Genomic DNA, 14,385 nt, shown 5'->3' with positions numbered 1-14,385 from the left:
ACAATATAGTCCAAAATGATCTGTTTGGGGTGCTCCATCTTGCTTGCGTAACACAAGAACGAGAATAATACGAAACGGAAGGAACACGATAGGAACGAGCCAGTGAACAATAAGCCTACTCGGATCAATAAAGCACTACCGTAGTTAGAAAAGCATGAGTTGAGCGAATACTACACGACCGTGCAAATATTGACAAATATATTTTTAGAATAAAGACTAATGTCGCTGTGACGATCATAAACGTAGGTTATGTAACGAAAAACATAACCTCTTCTGGGTTTTATGTTCTTGAGTTTATTGTGATCTAGGATTCTGTCGTGCCATCTGCAAAAGCTCACAGCGTCAAAAATGTAAGTGAAAACTATTGACATATTGCTTCAATTTGGCAACTACACTGACCGTCAGCCATTCATCCATCGAATTAGACCTATATCGGATCGTTTATGTTTCTCGTTCTTGTTTGTTCTCTGTTACGCTAGCAAGATGGAACACCCCGCAAAGTTGGATGCCAAAAAGATAATTTCAGACTATATTGTGAGTAGACATCGTCGTGTTGTTATATTGTAGACGAATACTGTGGCCTTACGTAATCTGCTTGGTTTTACATGCTGCATTGCAGGCCAGTTCCTCACATCCATTGCCAACGGATGCCCCCTTTAACGAACGTGAGCGACTAGCCGAGCTTAAGAAACAGGTCAGCCTGAATCGGGACTGGTGTGATGATTTGCGGCGCTTGAGTTCCGGTTAGTATGCTTTAGAATCTACGAGTTTGCTGCAGATCGACCGATTATATCGTTTTTTCTTCTTCTCAGGACTGTACGCACTCCAGCTGGGGACACAATGCGCTATCAAAAACAACTCCTTTAGTCAGCAAATTACAGAGGATCTAAATGCCACAATACGAAATATGGTAGACAAGAGCCAGGAGGCGGACTTCACTCGCGACAAGCGTTGGTTGGAACACGCGGTCCGCAGGAAATCAAAGCAGATTCTGGTGGATCATATGGAGTTGCAAAAATTGCAAGGAGTCAAGCGGATGCAGGAACAACTGCGCCTGAAGTTGACCAGCTCCCGAATCATGAAGCAGCTGGAACGGGAACAGGCCACCTTACGCTGCGAACAGAATGCGATGGCCGATTTGGAAGCTGCGGTGAACGATATTATCCAAAGGCACCAGGAGGTGAAGGAGCGGAAATTTCGGGAAATAGCGGAAGTGGCAGTGCAGATCGGTGATGGTCAAGTACAGCTACAGGAGCTACGCTCGAAACTGTTGCAAGTTAGTGAGCAACGTCATGGGGAGCTTCACCATGGTCAGGGCGATAAGTCGGATGCATGCACAGAAGACGGCAACATGGACAGGGGATTAACCTCACAATCCGCTAGCGATGAACCAACGACACCCAACATCGAGCCAATTGACTGGAACATTGGAGGAGTCAACATCGACCTGCGACTGGATATGCACTTTAAAAATCCCAACGATTTTCCGGATATTTTAACCCGCCTGGATTCTATTACCAACAGTAATTCAAGCGCACAGAAAGTGCCACTGTCCACGTGCAACAAAAAGAACACCCTCGGGAAACGCACGTTAGCTGATGATCCACAGAACAGTCCTGATACGGAAGTGCAGGATGTAGTGGTAGAAACACCGCCCAAAGAGACCAGTGTTTCAAAGAAGCACAAACTAACCTCAGCTGTCCAGAAAAAGTCACCGCGTGACCACTCGAAGGAAAACACTCCATCAGCGCCAACTGAAAGCTGTGTAGGAGCATTTCCACCGGTCGGAGAATATTTAGAGGAGACGAAACCAAGGTCGAAAAAACGCACATACAAGCAGACTGAAGAGAAAACACCATCACCATCATCGACCGGATCGCAACGGGTGTTACGCAAACATGCTGGGTCAAGTATGCAGAATAAAAATGTCCCACGAGTTAGTTCCAAAACGTCAGGTTCCATTGAAAAGAATCGCATCTCACTAACTAGAGTGGATCAGCAAATTGAAAAGAAGGTGCAATCACACACTTCGTATAAGGTTGTGGATAATTCCAATATTCCCAGTTCCCGTGAAAATACCTGGAACATGCAGGTAGGCGCAAAGAATGAAACGAAGTCGAGACATGAGCAGGAGAAGACCATTGCTCGACAAAAATTACCGGTTGATCCGAGAAAGAGTCGTCTATCGAAGAACCATCCCGTATCTTCCGGCTCAGCAGTGTCCTTGCAGACAGTTGTTGCGAGTCGTGATGAGGACTTGATGGACGTAGACAAAGAAGTCGATGGTGAGCTGGATTCTTCGAAAAGTGAAAACTCGCTGGACTTTGCGATGCAAAGTTTGAGCAACGAGTTCGACATGAACATGTCTGGAGGGTTCAACTGCAGTCCTGGAGTGCCTGAAGAGGAGTTGGATTTTCTCAACCCGAGCCCCAGGAATGGAAAAGGTACGGAACAGGACAACGCCGAAGCTGGCGATGGTATGGACAGTTTTGATTTTGCCTTTGGAGGCACGCATTCCACCGAGAACATAGAGCAGGAGGATGATTTTCTTTAAATATTTAACATGAAATTGAACATTATTCATTATTTTTTTCACCAAGTACATCATAGACTTGTGCGCCTTATCCTAAAAATGGTAAAAACTTATATCAATAATATAAACTGCTTGTTGCCAGTTAACGATTGCATTTTGAACATGTAGGAAGCGAAACAACATCCCATAATAGTAGTAGAGTTAAAACCAACAAAAGGTAACAAATTGTAGATTTGAGTGGAGAAATGAACTACTGTTGAATTCAATTGAAAATAAACTTGTTCGAAATCCAGATAAACCTTGTTTGATATTCAGAATATTGTTAAGACTTACCATTCATTAAACTCTTGGTTTTTATGTGATATTTTAACGTTTTCATTGCTACCAATCTAAAATGCTACAGTTTCTGTATCATACTGACTTATTTAATAGGCGCTAACACCACTTAGCGGCCTTTGCCTGTTCCAGTAGAAACCAGAACCGGTCGCGATTGAACGCCAGTCATTACTACTTCGACGGACACATCGATGCCATGGCACCATCACAAATTGGGCCACTTCATTCAATCAAAAGGAAGACTGGGTCGTCCGATCATTCTAATAACTAACCCAGTCCACATTGACCTAACGAATCTAATTCGCTGCATATCCGCGAGAGTAATATACAACTTGTACAACTAACAAATGTTATAAAAAAAGTTTTTCTGAGCGTCTTCCTCTTGAACACGCATTGGAGACTTTTGTCAACTTTAGTCAAAGCTTAGCTCTCAGAGGCGTATGTGAATACTGGAACTCTAAATGTTTTAAATAGATCCAGTTTAAATGTTCTTTTTTGAAATAAATACCTAGTTTTATTTTTCGTTTTAAATCGGGGTCATATTTCGAAGCTATTTGTGGCTAGTAGTTTTCAATCGCTATTTCTTTTTTTCGCTATTGCATTGCATGTGCACTCATCATCTAGGATGAAGACAGTTGTCCCGCTGTGCCTGGGGACATGAGTGGTACGGCTGTGGTAATATAACATTTGTAAGCTAGCAAAAGGTTACAAGCTTTACATAATATTTCTTTACTTTGCCCTTCTCTTAGCTTTGCTACTCCAGATTTCATTTCCCAATTAGGTCGTCTGTTCGGAACAACAAGTAATAAAACGTAGAGAATAGGGTTTTGGTTTGTAGCAGTAAAACATGCCTTGCTATTTGCTGCTACTCTGTGACGCGCCCATGCACGCATCCCCTACAGGACACGCCTACAGATTGTTGTTTTTAATGATGATGCTGCTGCAGCTGTTGTTGATGCTGCTGCTGAACATTACTAAACACACTAGAACATTCCCTTTTTAACCCAACAGGGCCTTAACCTCGTCGTAGAATACGAGCACCAGAGCGCCACCAGTACCACGGAGTACGTTGGAGAAAGCGCCCTTGAAGAATGCACCGGAACCTTCCTGCTTGCCGATCTTGACCCAGCAATCGAGCGTGTTCTTGTACATAATGTCCGCCTTGGCACGACCAGACTGCATCATCATGCGTCGTCTGACGGTATCGAAGGGATACGAAACAATACCGGAAGCCGTCGTCACAACCTGAAGGAATGGAAAAGAAAGAAATATCATTAGTGCATGCAAATTAAAGAACGTATGTGTATGCCCCATGGAGACTCTCCATTGTTGTTACAATATATTACATCTCCAGCATCTCACCAAACGATTTTCTCATAGGTTACAACAGTTGGAGAAAGAGAAAATCAATCAAAATATAATAAAACGCGACGAACGAAAGCAATCGGTTTCTATGAGCGACATTATCATCGCCTTTTCTTCCAATTCCAGGCAGAAATTTATCACATGTCTCCTGGGGGGCTTTAGGCTCTCTTTTGCTGCAGTCCATGTGACACGTTATGTTTGCCAGAGTTATTACAGGCCACGCGCAGCTATCTTCTATTAGCGTACAACTTTCCAAGGTTACACACTTGATCGCAGAGCTGTGCTGTCTGTTGCTGATAAGTGATAACACCTTCGCCGCGGGATGGAGGAAAGAAATAGCGCGAGCGAATCGAGCTAACTCTGCGCTTTATCATGTGATTACCGAGAACCGCTCATTTCCAGCTCCTGCTCCTCTTCCGGTTTAGCGAACACCGAACTTCAGCTCAACTCTTTTGCCAAATGACCTCGATTGAACATTAGCAGCAGCATGGCTTGAGGAAATCTCCGATCCCGGTCGAAATGAAGGTGTTATCGATTTACTCGCAACCGGAACACCACCACCATGTGTTCAAGGAAACCAATACTTGTAACTCTGGGGACCATCGGACAGAGCGTTACGTCACATAGGCAGGCAGGTCGATGTTACGTAATTAACGGTAAGGGAAAACAGCAACAATCGCGAAATGGACGTATTATTTAGTTTATATGCTCAGCATAGTCCAGGGTTATGTTTAATCGAAGACAACACCCGTTGTCACCACCCAGATGGATGGATAAAGTATGGGACATTTTCAAATGCACTAGTCTTTCCCGACACATGTTAGAGTGCCGCTCGCTTCACTCATTCAAGTGGCACCTTTCCTATAAATATCCGCTCTGCAGCTGTGACGTATGATTTGCGTTAATATCATGGGCTGTGTGGTAGGAAAAAACCCTGCAAGAACAGAGCTACAGAGAAACGAACGAACGTAGATCGGGGGGCAAGCTGGCATGCAAGGGGCAGATGTTTCAAAATCTTTCACTGAACCCAATTGTCGCGCGCCGGTGGCTGAGGAACGTGCCGATTCCTTAGCTGTGTTGCGTTTTTCTCTGTTACCAGGAGGAGCTGATAGGCCGAGGGTGACGATCGCTCGACCTAGAGCTATGCGATAAATGTTAACGATTTTTGCCTTGCTTCTCTCTTTTTTTATCGGCATTTCATTCCGATAAGTATCAGAGGCATCGTGTATTCAAAGTGTGGCCGATGATATGTTCCGCCAGGACACAGTTTCAATACATCATCACAAATGTAATGAAATTACAGCAACAATTCGCATCGACTAGAGACGTTTGCAACACCTTTAGTAGAACACGCTGCACACTACTGTGCTCATCATCTCTGCTTAGTTGACGTCGACGATTTTCACCGTCAATTGATACGACCTTGAGTAACGAGTAACAAACGATTGCGCTTGCACAAAACACGCGCCATCATCCTACTACCTATTCATATATCTATTCCTGCACGCAGCACCACCTTAAATATATGTTTATAAGTTTTCTCAAGGAAAGTGATGTAAAAAATGTATTTTCTCTACTAAAGGTTAAGTAGCGGAACTGGGAGAAAAAGAACGGATTTCGCTCTAAATATAAACCGACAATGTGATGTGCGCTGAGACAGACACGGGGTGTGACGTTGTGCTTATGCGTATGTTATAAGGTGGATTGTATAATCACCAAACAGAACGATGGAGAGCCGCGTAGAAAAGGAGGTGCGCGCGTGATCGAAAAAAAAGAGCCGTTATGCAAGAGAAAAATTAGAACGTACATAGTTTATCAAAAACAAAATCAAATCCAGCTCTTCCGCTTACAACGGCATTGATGGAAGATTGCCTTTTTTTCGATCGGTTACGATTGTTTGGTTCTAAGGAGATTTTGACACTTGCGTCATGACCTGCGCAGCATGACCATCGTCACCCTTTGGACCGTTGTACATATACATATGACAACTTCTTCTTTAATCCCTAGTTACAGATAGTGCAACATCAAGCGGGGAATGTTATTTTCAGAAAAAAGTTCTGGATGAAAATCAGAACATCCAAATAATCCAAATGTTTAATTTCAAGGCCATGCTTGTGAAGGCTTTCTATGACAATAGATTTTTACCGTAGCGCGTAGCATTCCAGATTACACAACTGGAAGGGAATGGAATCATATCCGAAAGGCCTTGTTTTCGTAGCTTCGTACGACACTATACCAGCTCACGCCCAACAGTGCTCTTTTACGTAATGAGTTTTCATATCTGTTAAACGCTTCGAGTATAGGTTCGCGGGTAAATAATATGATTATTTTCCATGATTCAATATAACTTAATCGCTGGCGAGAGTAAAATAATCGAGACAGAATCCAATGTCAAACTGGAATCAGGTTGATTTGTCAAAGAACTGCTGCGGGTAACGTTCGTAGTTTAGATCATATTAGTGTTATGTTCGCTTATCAGCAAAATCCAAGCCAATGGCCACAACCCATAACAATCTGATAGGGTGCTGTGAGGACACACAGAAGTCGCATTTTTCTGTTCCTTTCCCCACCCGGTCAGTTTACTAAACCGACAGTTTCCTTGGCGTCAACTGCCTCAGTCACAATGCAAAAAACGTGTCATGTGTCGCCGATGTTCGTCACAGAAGACGAGAAGGGACTCTTTTTTCGCCCATGGATCGATGGCATGGAGGAGGATGGTTATGTAACATTGAGCGGAACCAACTCGATGGTATTAAGCGGACTGTGTACTCACCTGTGCGATGGCCCAGGTGACAAAGATCGAGGTGTTCTTGGGGTCTGGCAGCATTCCCTTGGCAGTATCGAAGCAACCGAAGTAGGCTGCACGATAGATGATGATACCCTGCACGGACACGTTGAAGCCACGGTACAGACCAACAAGACCGTCCGACTTGACGGTCTTCTTCAGGCAGTCCAGCAGACCGTTGTACTCGCGCTCACCGGCACCACGGCCGACATCGGCACCGAGACGGGTACGGGCGAAGTCGAGCGGGTAGACGAAGCAGAGCGACGTGGCACCGGCAGCACCACCGGATCCAAGATTACCCAGGAAATAGCGCCAGAACTGGGTGTTCTTGTCAACGCCACCAAGGAAGACCTGTTTGTACACATCCTTGAAGGCGAAGTTGAGGGCCTGGGTCGGGAAATAACGGATAACGTTGGCCAAATTACCGCGCCAGAAGGCACCGATACCCTGCTCCTGCGGGATGCGCACGAAGCAATCGACGATACCTGTAATATGATGAGATAGAGGGCGTATAGTGTGAGCAAGGTTTAAAAAGAGAAAAGCAATTAGTTCATTTTATCATAACCACCTTTTTTTCCCCCAAAAGATACAACCCCCCACAAACAGAAACAGAAGGAGCTCAGTGCGAAAACGCTGCGCCATGTGTGCTGAGGAATATTTCCAGGGCCAACTTGTGACCTGTTACATAACCAACGATTTTCGTATCACGTGAAGCGTGCCAATTTGGTGCGAAAATTATAGAAATACGCCCCTTACACGTCTAACCCGCAGGTGGCTTTTCTTTTGGGGCTAGAGAAAGGTCAGGAAAAGATATTTTTCCATCTATCATGTTTTTTTTTCGTTGGGAAGTTGCTCCCAACCTTGAGAACGGGTCGATTGCCCATACCACGGGTTTAAGGGGTAAAATCCAACATGGCGACGGCGCACGCGATAACTCGTCGCATTCAAACGCCGCTTCGCGAAATTCCCAGCGGAACTATTACACGGGGTTCTTTTTTTCTCTCTTTCTCTCTCTTCTACCGCTTCCAACTTATGCCACTTTGAGCAATCGAAACCCGGCCCTTGGAAATTCCGCGCACACACAACACATGACTATAATACAAGCACATTCACCCACAAAGCCCCGTGGAAGCGCGTGGCAGCCCACTCCCGGTGGCCGGAACTGGCAAATTATTACTCACCCTTGTACTGCTTGTCGGCACTGATCTGCTTGGAGGCAGCCTGGACCTGCAGCAGCAGCTTGACGCGCTCGATCGGTGCGACGGCGGTTTTCGATACAGCGGCGGAGATGCCACCGGCCAGGAAATCCTTGGCAAATGCGTAGGGATCAGCCTTCTTCGACATATTCGATGGATTTGTCTGGTGACGCTAGCAACTGTGAAAACCGGCGGGAGCGCACGCGATCTGAGGCCTTACCGTCCGAGGGCGCAATTCAAAGAGAATAGACGGCCAGTTTTGTTACAATGAGGCCTCGTTCTCTTCGCTTCTTCTTTCGCGCCGAACACGAACCGGACCCGAGCTTGTGAAGGCCAACGCCAGTACCGGATCTTGACAACACCGGGGGATTTTTCTCTTGGCAGCAGTATCGCGGTTGAAAATTTTCTTCAACACGATGATTTCCAAAACTTTCAAACGAGGATTTTAAGGCATACAATTACAGGTGTTAGCATTGATTGACGATATAAAGTTACTCCACTCAATATTTCAGAAGCACACTAGATTATTCAAAACATTCCTGTGTATTTTCAAGTCGTAATTTTTGAAATCTAGTATGCATGTTAATGATTGAATTTGTGGGGGTGTTTCTAGAATTGCTTATTGAATTGCCCAAGGCGCTAGAAAAATTAGAATTATCATAATTACAAAGATTGCTAGAAAAAAAATTGATTGTTTTTTTAAAAGATAAAATCAATAGCTAAACTTAAGCTTAAACAATTGTTAACTGTTAACTGGTTTTCCAGTTTTATGAAGCATGAGATGCAATGCACGCTATAAGTACGTTAAAGATATGCATTGATAATATCATATACATTTGAGTACATTTGATAATATCATATACATTTGAGTACATGCATGATATTCCATTAAAAATAAAGAAAATCATTGCAATTAAGCAAAGAGATCATTCTTTATTTTAAACAATAATTTCAGCTGTCATGAGAAATTTCCTAAAAGCTTACACTGTTCCAGACAGCTGATTCGTTTTGACGGTTCCGTCGCTCTTCCTGTTCGCTGGCAAGAAAAATGTTTTGAAAGCGGCTGTCAAAGCATAGCAAAGTTTTCGAGTCGCAAATTGTTAACATATCTCCGTAACAAAATGGTCCGCTGCGAAAAGTGAGTACTTTCGCGCGTGGCTTATCCGCAGTTCAGCTGAAACCCCATTTGCAAATTACTCGTGGCGAGGAAAATTGCTTCTTAAACTCGCACGTCGTTAAAGAGACTATGGCCGACTGTTTGCAGTGTGCAGATCGTGTATCTTCACTTTTTCAGGAGAGTTTCGTGCATATAATCAACTTGACGCCGCTGTCCTTTTCGAAAGTTATCCGCTACAGTGACCGTGAACTAGCACGACTCTACAGCGCTCACTATTGATATTGTTGCCGGTCAACCTTTCACTAGCCAGTGAGCAGCCGTGATTGAGAATTGTAAGCCTCAACTGGTCGTCGATTGCCCTTGCCAGAGCCCCATTGCCCTTGCAGATAGCGCGTAACACCTTCTCCTAACGATGGATTCGACATCCGGTGACGCCGGTAAGGAGGACGATGATGAGAGTTCGTCCTCTTCGTCCAGTGGATCGGAATCCGCAACTCCTAAGCGGTCCGAGCTGGACGATTTTCGCGAACGATGGCATCAGGAGTTAAAAAAGGAGCAACACGTTGCTAATTTGGAACCGTTACTCACTGCGACGTCGTTAAGCTCCGATAAGAGTTCGATTGAGCAGCAAGCACGGGCTCTATTCCAGCAAGGTTCGGAGTTGGAGCGTAGTGGCAAAGTATTCGAAGCCATGCGGCTGTACCGGCGTGCTACCCAGCTCGTGCCGGACATCGAGTTTAAGGTTTACGAAAAGAAGCATCCTCTGCCCAAGGAGGATACAACCGAAGCGAACGCAAGAATCGTCGAAGGGTTGGTGGAGCGCATGATAGACGCGAACATCGACGAAGACGAGGAGGATCTGGAGAACGTGGATCTAGGATTGCGCTTCCAAGCGCTGATGTCTCGTTCCGGCAAGCTGTTCGAACGAGCGAGTGGAGATCGGATGCTTATCGTGACGGCAGCTCACTTTTCGGATCTACCAATGGAAGTTATCCTGTACATTCTGCGGTGGGTTGTGTCGAACGATTTAGACATGAAATCGCTTGAGCGATTCGCATCCGTTTGTCGGGGGTTTTATCTACTCGCGAGGGATCCGGAAATTTGGCGCCACGCTTGCGCCAGGTAAATAGTCTTGTCATGCGAGTCGAGCACGTGGGCTTGGGTTATGATTTGTAATTTCGCCAATACCTTTTTCTCGCAGAGTGTGGGGCGTCAATCTGGGAGCACTGAAGGGTACACCGTTTGGATCGTGGCGGGAAATGTACATCAATCGGCCCCGCATAATGTTCCACGGTTGCTACATCAGCCGGGCCAGTTACCTACGCTCCGGGGAGAACAGCTTTCAGGATCAGTTCTACCGTCCGGTGCAGCTGGTGGAATATTATCGTTATTTTCGGTTCTTCGCCGATGGCAAGGTGCTTATGTTGACGACGGCAGAGGAACCGCAACAGTGCGTTGTGAAACTGAAGCAACGATGTCCAACACAGAGCGAGATTCTGCGAGGACACTATCGGTATGTATGCGCGCTAGCAGTGTCTGATGGTCGGGTTTAATTCTGGTTCATTTTCAGGCTGCACGATGATGTGGTGATTGTCGCTATTCAACGCAATCGTCCATCAGCAACAGCGCTTATGCAGCGACCAGGTCGGAAAGTGCGCGAGGTTGAACCAGAGTATGGCCAGCAAACGTTCTACATAGAGCTGCAGATCGTGAGCACAGCAAAACGACCGTTCAGCCAGCTCCACTGGAAGCAGTACACGATGGTGCAGTTGCGAAACCAGCAGGAAAAGACGACACATTTCGATATGAACACCACCAAGTATCCACCGTTGTACTTTTCGCGCGTCAAAAGCTACCACCAAGAATCGGAAGGACCACTTAAGTAGCAATGAGGGAGAATGATGGCTCGGGATGATGATTTTCCGCTAAAGCGAACCCTTGAGTGCGAGCAAATCCGGTAGCCTACCGTTTGCCAATGTTAGCGAAGGCACATAAAAATGATAGTAGTTTATTTTTTTAAAATTTTTTCACCTCTACTTATGGAAACGATAAGAAAAAAATCGTTTGGTCTTTTAACCGGTCTATAGATAGTTGGGTTTCGATTAGTGCGTCGAAGTAAAACGAAAGCGAAGGAAAAATGAAGTGGAGATAATGGCCTGTGAAAGCACACTAAACTAATCAATAAATCAGTGTTACACAAAATGCTATGCCCGGGACTGGCTATAATCCAGCAAACTTTTTGAGAAGCAAGCAGTCCTTAAGACTACGTCTATTTTAAGCCACGTGCCGGATAGGTAAGTAGCGAAGGGAGTTACACAAATGCAAATACTTAGATTTCGCGAATCGCGCATTTTATTATGACACCCTTTAGCAACGGAACGTAGTACTTTAATCTATCTGCATAGTTTGTTATACGTTAAGAAGAAAGTACGTGGAGTAAAGAAAATCATAAAATATCGCCTATTTTAAAATATCGCCATGGAATATTCGCAAGCGCTTTGTATGCTTTGTTTGTTCGAATTTTTATGCATGTTTGCTTCCATGCAATTTTGTTCAATTTGGCCTAGACTTCCCAAAACAAAAAAATATATATTGCATCATAGTACGAAACTGTTACTTATTAATCCATTATTTACCACCCATTTGCGTCTTTGCAGACGCATCGGTCCGTCTGGCACGGAACTAAATACTGACCATCGAATATACGTATGGAACAAATGATAGTGAGAGTTGTTTTCTGTCGTTTCCACATTTCGACTCCCGTCCTACGCGGAAGGGTTATTTTTCATCAGCTGAATGTCCGCCGTCATCATGTCAGCGATCAGTTCTAGGAATGTAACCTTCGGTGTCCAACCGAGCTGAGCCTTGGCTTTGGATGCGTCTCCCAGCAACAGGTCAACCTCCGTCGGTCGGAAAAACTTTGGATTAATGCGGACCCGAACCGTGTCAGTGCCCTTCTCTACGCCGACCTCGTCCACACCGGTTCCTCGCCACTCTATCTCGCGTCCAATGTACTGGAACGACTTTTCGACGAATTCGCGCACCGAATGTGTCTCTCCGGTGGCGATAACGAAATCCTCCGGCTTCTCCTGCTGCATCATCAGCCACATGGCTTCCACGTAGTCTTTGGCGTGGCCCCAGTCTCGCTTTGAGTCGAGATTACCTAATTCAAGGCATTCCAGCTGGCCGAGTGAGATTTTCGCCACCGAACGAGTGATCTTTCGTGTCACAAAATTCTCTCCCCGGCGCGGTGACTCGTGGTTGAATAGAATCCCGTTGCAGGCGAACATATCGTAGGCCTCGCGGTAGTTTATCACGATCCAGTATCCGTACATCTTCGCGCAAGCATATGGCGAACGCGGATAGAACGGTGTCTTTTCGTTTTGTGGCGTTTCAGCCACCTTACCGTACAGCTCGGATGTCGAGGCCTGGTAGAAGCGGACAGATTTTTCCTGCCCCACCGTGCGGATGGCATCTAGAAGTCGTAGCGTGCCCACCGCGTCTACCTCAGCCGTGTATTCGCTCAGGTCAAACGAAATCTTGACGTGGCTTTGCGCGGCCAGGTTGTAAACTTCGGACGGGCGCACTTGGGCTATGATCTTCACCAGGGCACTGCTGTCGGTCATGTCACCGTAATGTAGCTTCATCTTGCCCTCTCTGTGAGTTCGGGGATCAGCATACAGGTGTTCGATTCGAGACGTGTTGAACGTGCTAGCCCGCCTGATGATGCCATGCACTTCATACCCCTTATCGAGTAGGAACTCAGCTAGATATGATCCATCCTGGGCGAAAAAAAAAACAGCATAACGTTAAACCATATGGATACAATGATTGTGTGGCAATGCCATCGTTTGAACAACTCACTTGACCCGTAATGCCTGTTATCAGCGCCACTTTTCTATCGCTGGCGTTCGTTGGCACTGCACTGTCACCACCTTCCATTTTAGTGCGCGATGAATCTCGATAGCACCAGTGTGCCTTTTATGCTTCGGCTATAGTAGATTTGATATACCTCGATGGAGGAAAATACTTCCATACACGCTATAAAATGTTATCAAAATGCACAACTAACCGGCTTTTCAGCTAGCGTTGTAATCGCTCCTCTTGGACTGCTCCACTTCAATAAACAGAATAAACCCTTCTATTACCAATCGACACGTGGCTTATATATGGCGAAACTTTATGTCACAAACGATTGACTATGTCATATCACTTACTATGTAATACGATAAAATCACATTAAAATTGCACTATTCTTCGTTATCAACAATACGAATCAAAACATTCCTACTTAGCTCCCACGAATACACGTAGGTTATCATCGCACAGTAAACGTCGCTTTCGACATGTCAATTGATCAACAATCCCAATGTGCATTTAACCAAAAAAATATAAAATTATGATATTAATCAACAAATTAAAAATTTGCCAAGCTGATTATTTTACATAAATTTCATAACTTTGGATTTAAATTTATCTCATTGGTGAGCCATGCCAGTTTGATAAATAAGCAGACTTTTAACAATATTTGTGTGAAATATTTCAAGACAAGTGAAATATTTCACGTTGGTTGAAAATTCAAATTTTAATTTTTCTTGAAGAGTCTGATTGCAAGAAGAACGAATTACAGCGAAATGTTACGAAATTAAGCGAATCTTTATAGATTTCGTATAGCTAAATGTGACATATGATAATAATATATCAGGTGCTTATTTCATATGAGCTAATATGAGTGAGAACAGAACAAATGCACATCGTCTTATTTTTGTATGCCAATAAGCATGAATCTCAATGTAAAATGCCCAACTAATATGATTTTAAAATTAACCACCTAATTTAAAGACCACAAATTTGTTTTCTCTTTTTTTATAACCACTTTGGTGCCTTGGTTTTAATTGGTGACTTGCTACCACGAGTTGGTGAAATGATTATTGAGACTCGCAGAGCCGCTGCGAGCGGTGACCGAAGGATGACCGACATTCCACGACATTCCACGACATTATTTATTTATCTTTATTTGTCGGTTTGTTGTCAAAATAATCACAAGGGGATC

The 14,385-nt window shown here is 44.6% G+C and overlaps 4 protein-coding genes across 4 annotated transcripts; 2 read left to right on the top strand and 2 right to left on the bottom strand.

Annotated features, from left to right (window-relative positions):
* Positions 1–483: 483 nt before the first annotated feature.
* LOC128724970 (uncharacterized) lies at positions 484–2,554 on the top strand. Its single transcript, XM_053818690.1, has 4 exons — positions 484–534; positions 620–743; positions 813–1,910; positions 2,220–2,554. Exons 1-4 carry the CDS (start codon positions 484–486, stop codon positions 2,552–2,554), a joined length of 1,608 nt encoding a protein of 535 aa, XP_053674665.1.
* A 1,140-nt stretch (positions 2,555–3,694) lies between these two features.
* On the bottom strand, positions 3,695–8,468 carry LOC128727010 (ADP,ATP carrier protein 1). Its single transcript, XM_053820865.1, has 3 exons — positions 8,201–8,468; positions 7,008–7,504; positions 3,695–4,114 (listed from the first exon to the last, which is right to left on the bottom strand). The coding sequence occupies exons 1-3, from the start codon at positions 8,361–8,363 to the stop codon at positions 3,869–3,871; spliced, it is 906 nt and encodes a 301-aa protein (XP_053676840.1). The 5' UTR covers positions 8,364–8,468; the 3' UTR covers positions 3,695–3,868.
* A 1,055-nt stretch (positions 8,469–9,523) lies between these two features.
* Positions 9,524–11,539, top strand: LOC128723412 (F-box only protein 9). Its single transcript, XM_053817148.1, has 3 exons — positions 9,524–10,454; positions 10,534–10,845; positions 10,903–11,539. Exons 1-3 carry the CDS (start codon positions 9,745–9,747, stop codon positions 11,216–11,218), a joined length of 1,338 nt encoding a protein of 445 aa, XP_053673123.1. The 5' UTR covers positions 9,524–9,744; the 3' UTR covers positions 11,219–11,539.
* A 149-nt stretch (positions 11,540–11,688) lies between these two features.
* On the bottom strand, positions 11,689–13,274 carry LOC128725285 (GDP-mannose 4,6 dehydratase). Its single transcript, XM_053819018.1, has 2 exons — positions 13,197–13,274; positions 11,689–13,114 (listed from the first exon to the last, which is right to left on the bottom strand). Exons 1-2 carry the CDS (start codon positions 13,272–13,274, stop codon positions 12,098–12,100), a joined length of 1,095 nt encoding a protein of 364 aa, XP_053674993.1. The 3' UTR covers positions 11,689–12,097.
* Positions 13,275–14,385: the final 1,111 nt, after the last annotated feature.

The sequence above is a fragment of the Anopheles nili genome, chromosome 3 (assembly GCF_943737925.1).
Source record: "Anopheles nili chromosome 3, idAnoNiliSN_F5_01, whole genome shotgun sequence".
NCBI lineage: Eukaryota > Metazoa > Arthropoda > Insecta > Diptera > Culicidae > Anopheles > Anopheles nili.
This window is presented reverse-complemented; position numbering and strand designations above follow the sequence as displayed.

Excerpts from the sequence above, each read along its gene's own strand:
- LOC128725285 (XM_053819018.1), bottom strand. The coding sequence starts at position 13,274 with ATGGAAGGTGGTGACAGTGCAGTGCCAACGAACGCCAGCGATAGAAAA. Across the intron at positions 13,115-13,196 it reads TAACAGGCATTACGGGTCAA|GATGGATCATATCTAGCTGA; the intron begins GTGAGTTGTTCA and ends TTTTTCGCCCAG.
- LOC128727010 (XM_053820865.1), bottom strand. The coding sequence starts at position 8,363 with ATGTCGAAGAAGGCTGATCCCTACGCATTTGCCAAGGATTTCCTGGCC. Across the intron at positions 7,505-8,200 it reads TGCCGACAAGCAGTACAAGG|GTATCGTCGATTGCTTCGTG; the intron begins GTGAGTAATAAT and ends ATCATATTACAG. Across the intron at positions 4,115-7,007 it reads TCACCTGGGCCATCGCACAG|GTTGTGACGACGGCTTCCGG; the intron begins GTGAGTACACAG and ends CCATTCCTTCAG.
- LOC128723412 (XM_053817148.1), top strand. The coding sequence starts at position 9,745 with ATGGATTCGACATCCGGTGACGCCGGTAAGGAGGACGATGATGAGAGT. Across the intron at positions 10,455-10,533 it reads TGGCGCCACGCTTGCGCCAG|AGTGTGGGGCGTCAATCTGG; the intron begins GTAAATAGTCTT and ends TTTTTCTCGCAG. Across the intron at positions 10,846-10,902 it reads ATTCTGCGAGGACACTATCG|GCTGCACGATGATGTGGTGA; the intron begins GTATGTATGCGC and ends GTTCATTTTCAG.
- LOC128724970 (XM_053818690.1), top strand. The coding sequence starts at position 484 with ATGGAACACCCCGCAAAGTTGGATGCCAAAAAGATAATTTCAGACTAT. Across the intron at positions 535-619 it reads AGATAATTTCAGACTATATT|GCCAGTTCCTCACATCCATT; the intron begins GTGAGTAGACAT and ends GCTGCATTGCAG. Across the intron at positions 1,911-2,219 it reads ACGCAAACATGCTGGGTCAA|TGTCCTTGCAGACAGTTGTT; the intron begins GTATGCAGAATA and ends CCGGCTCAGCAG.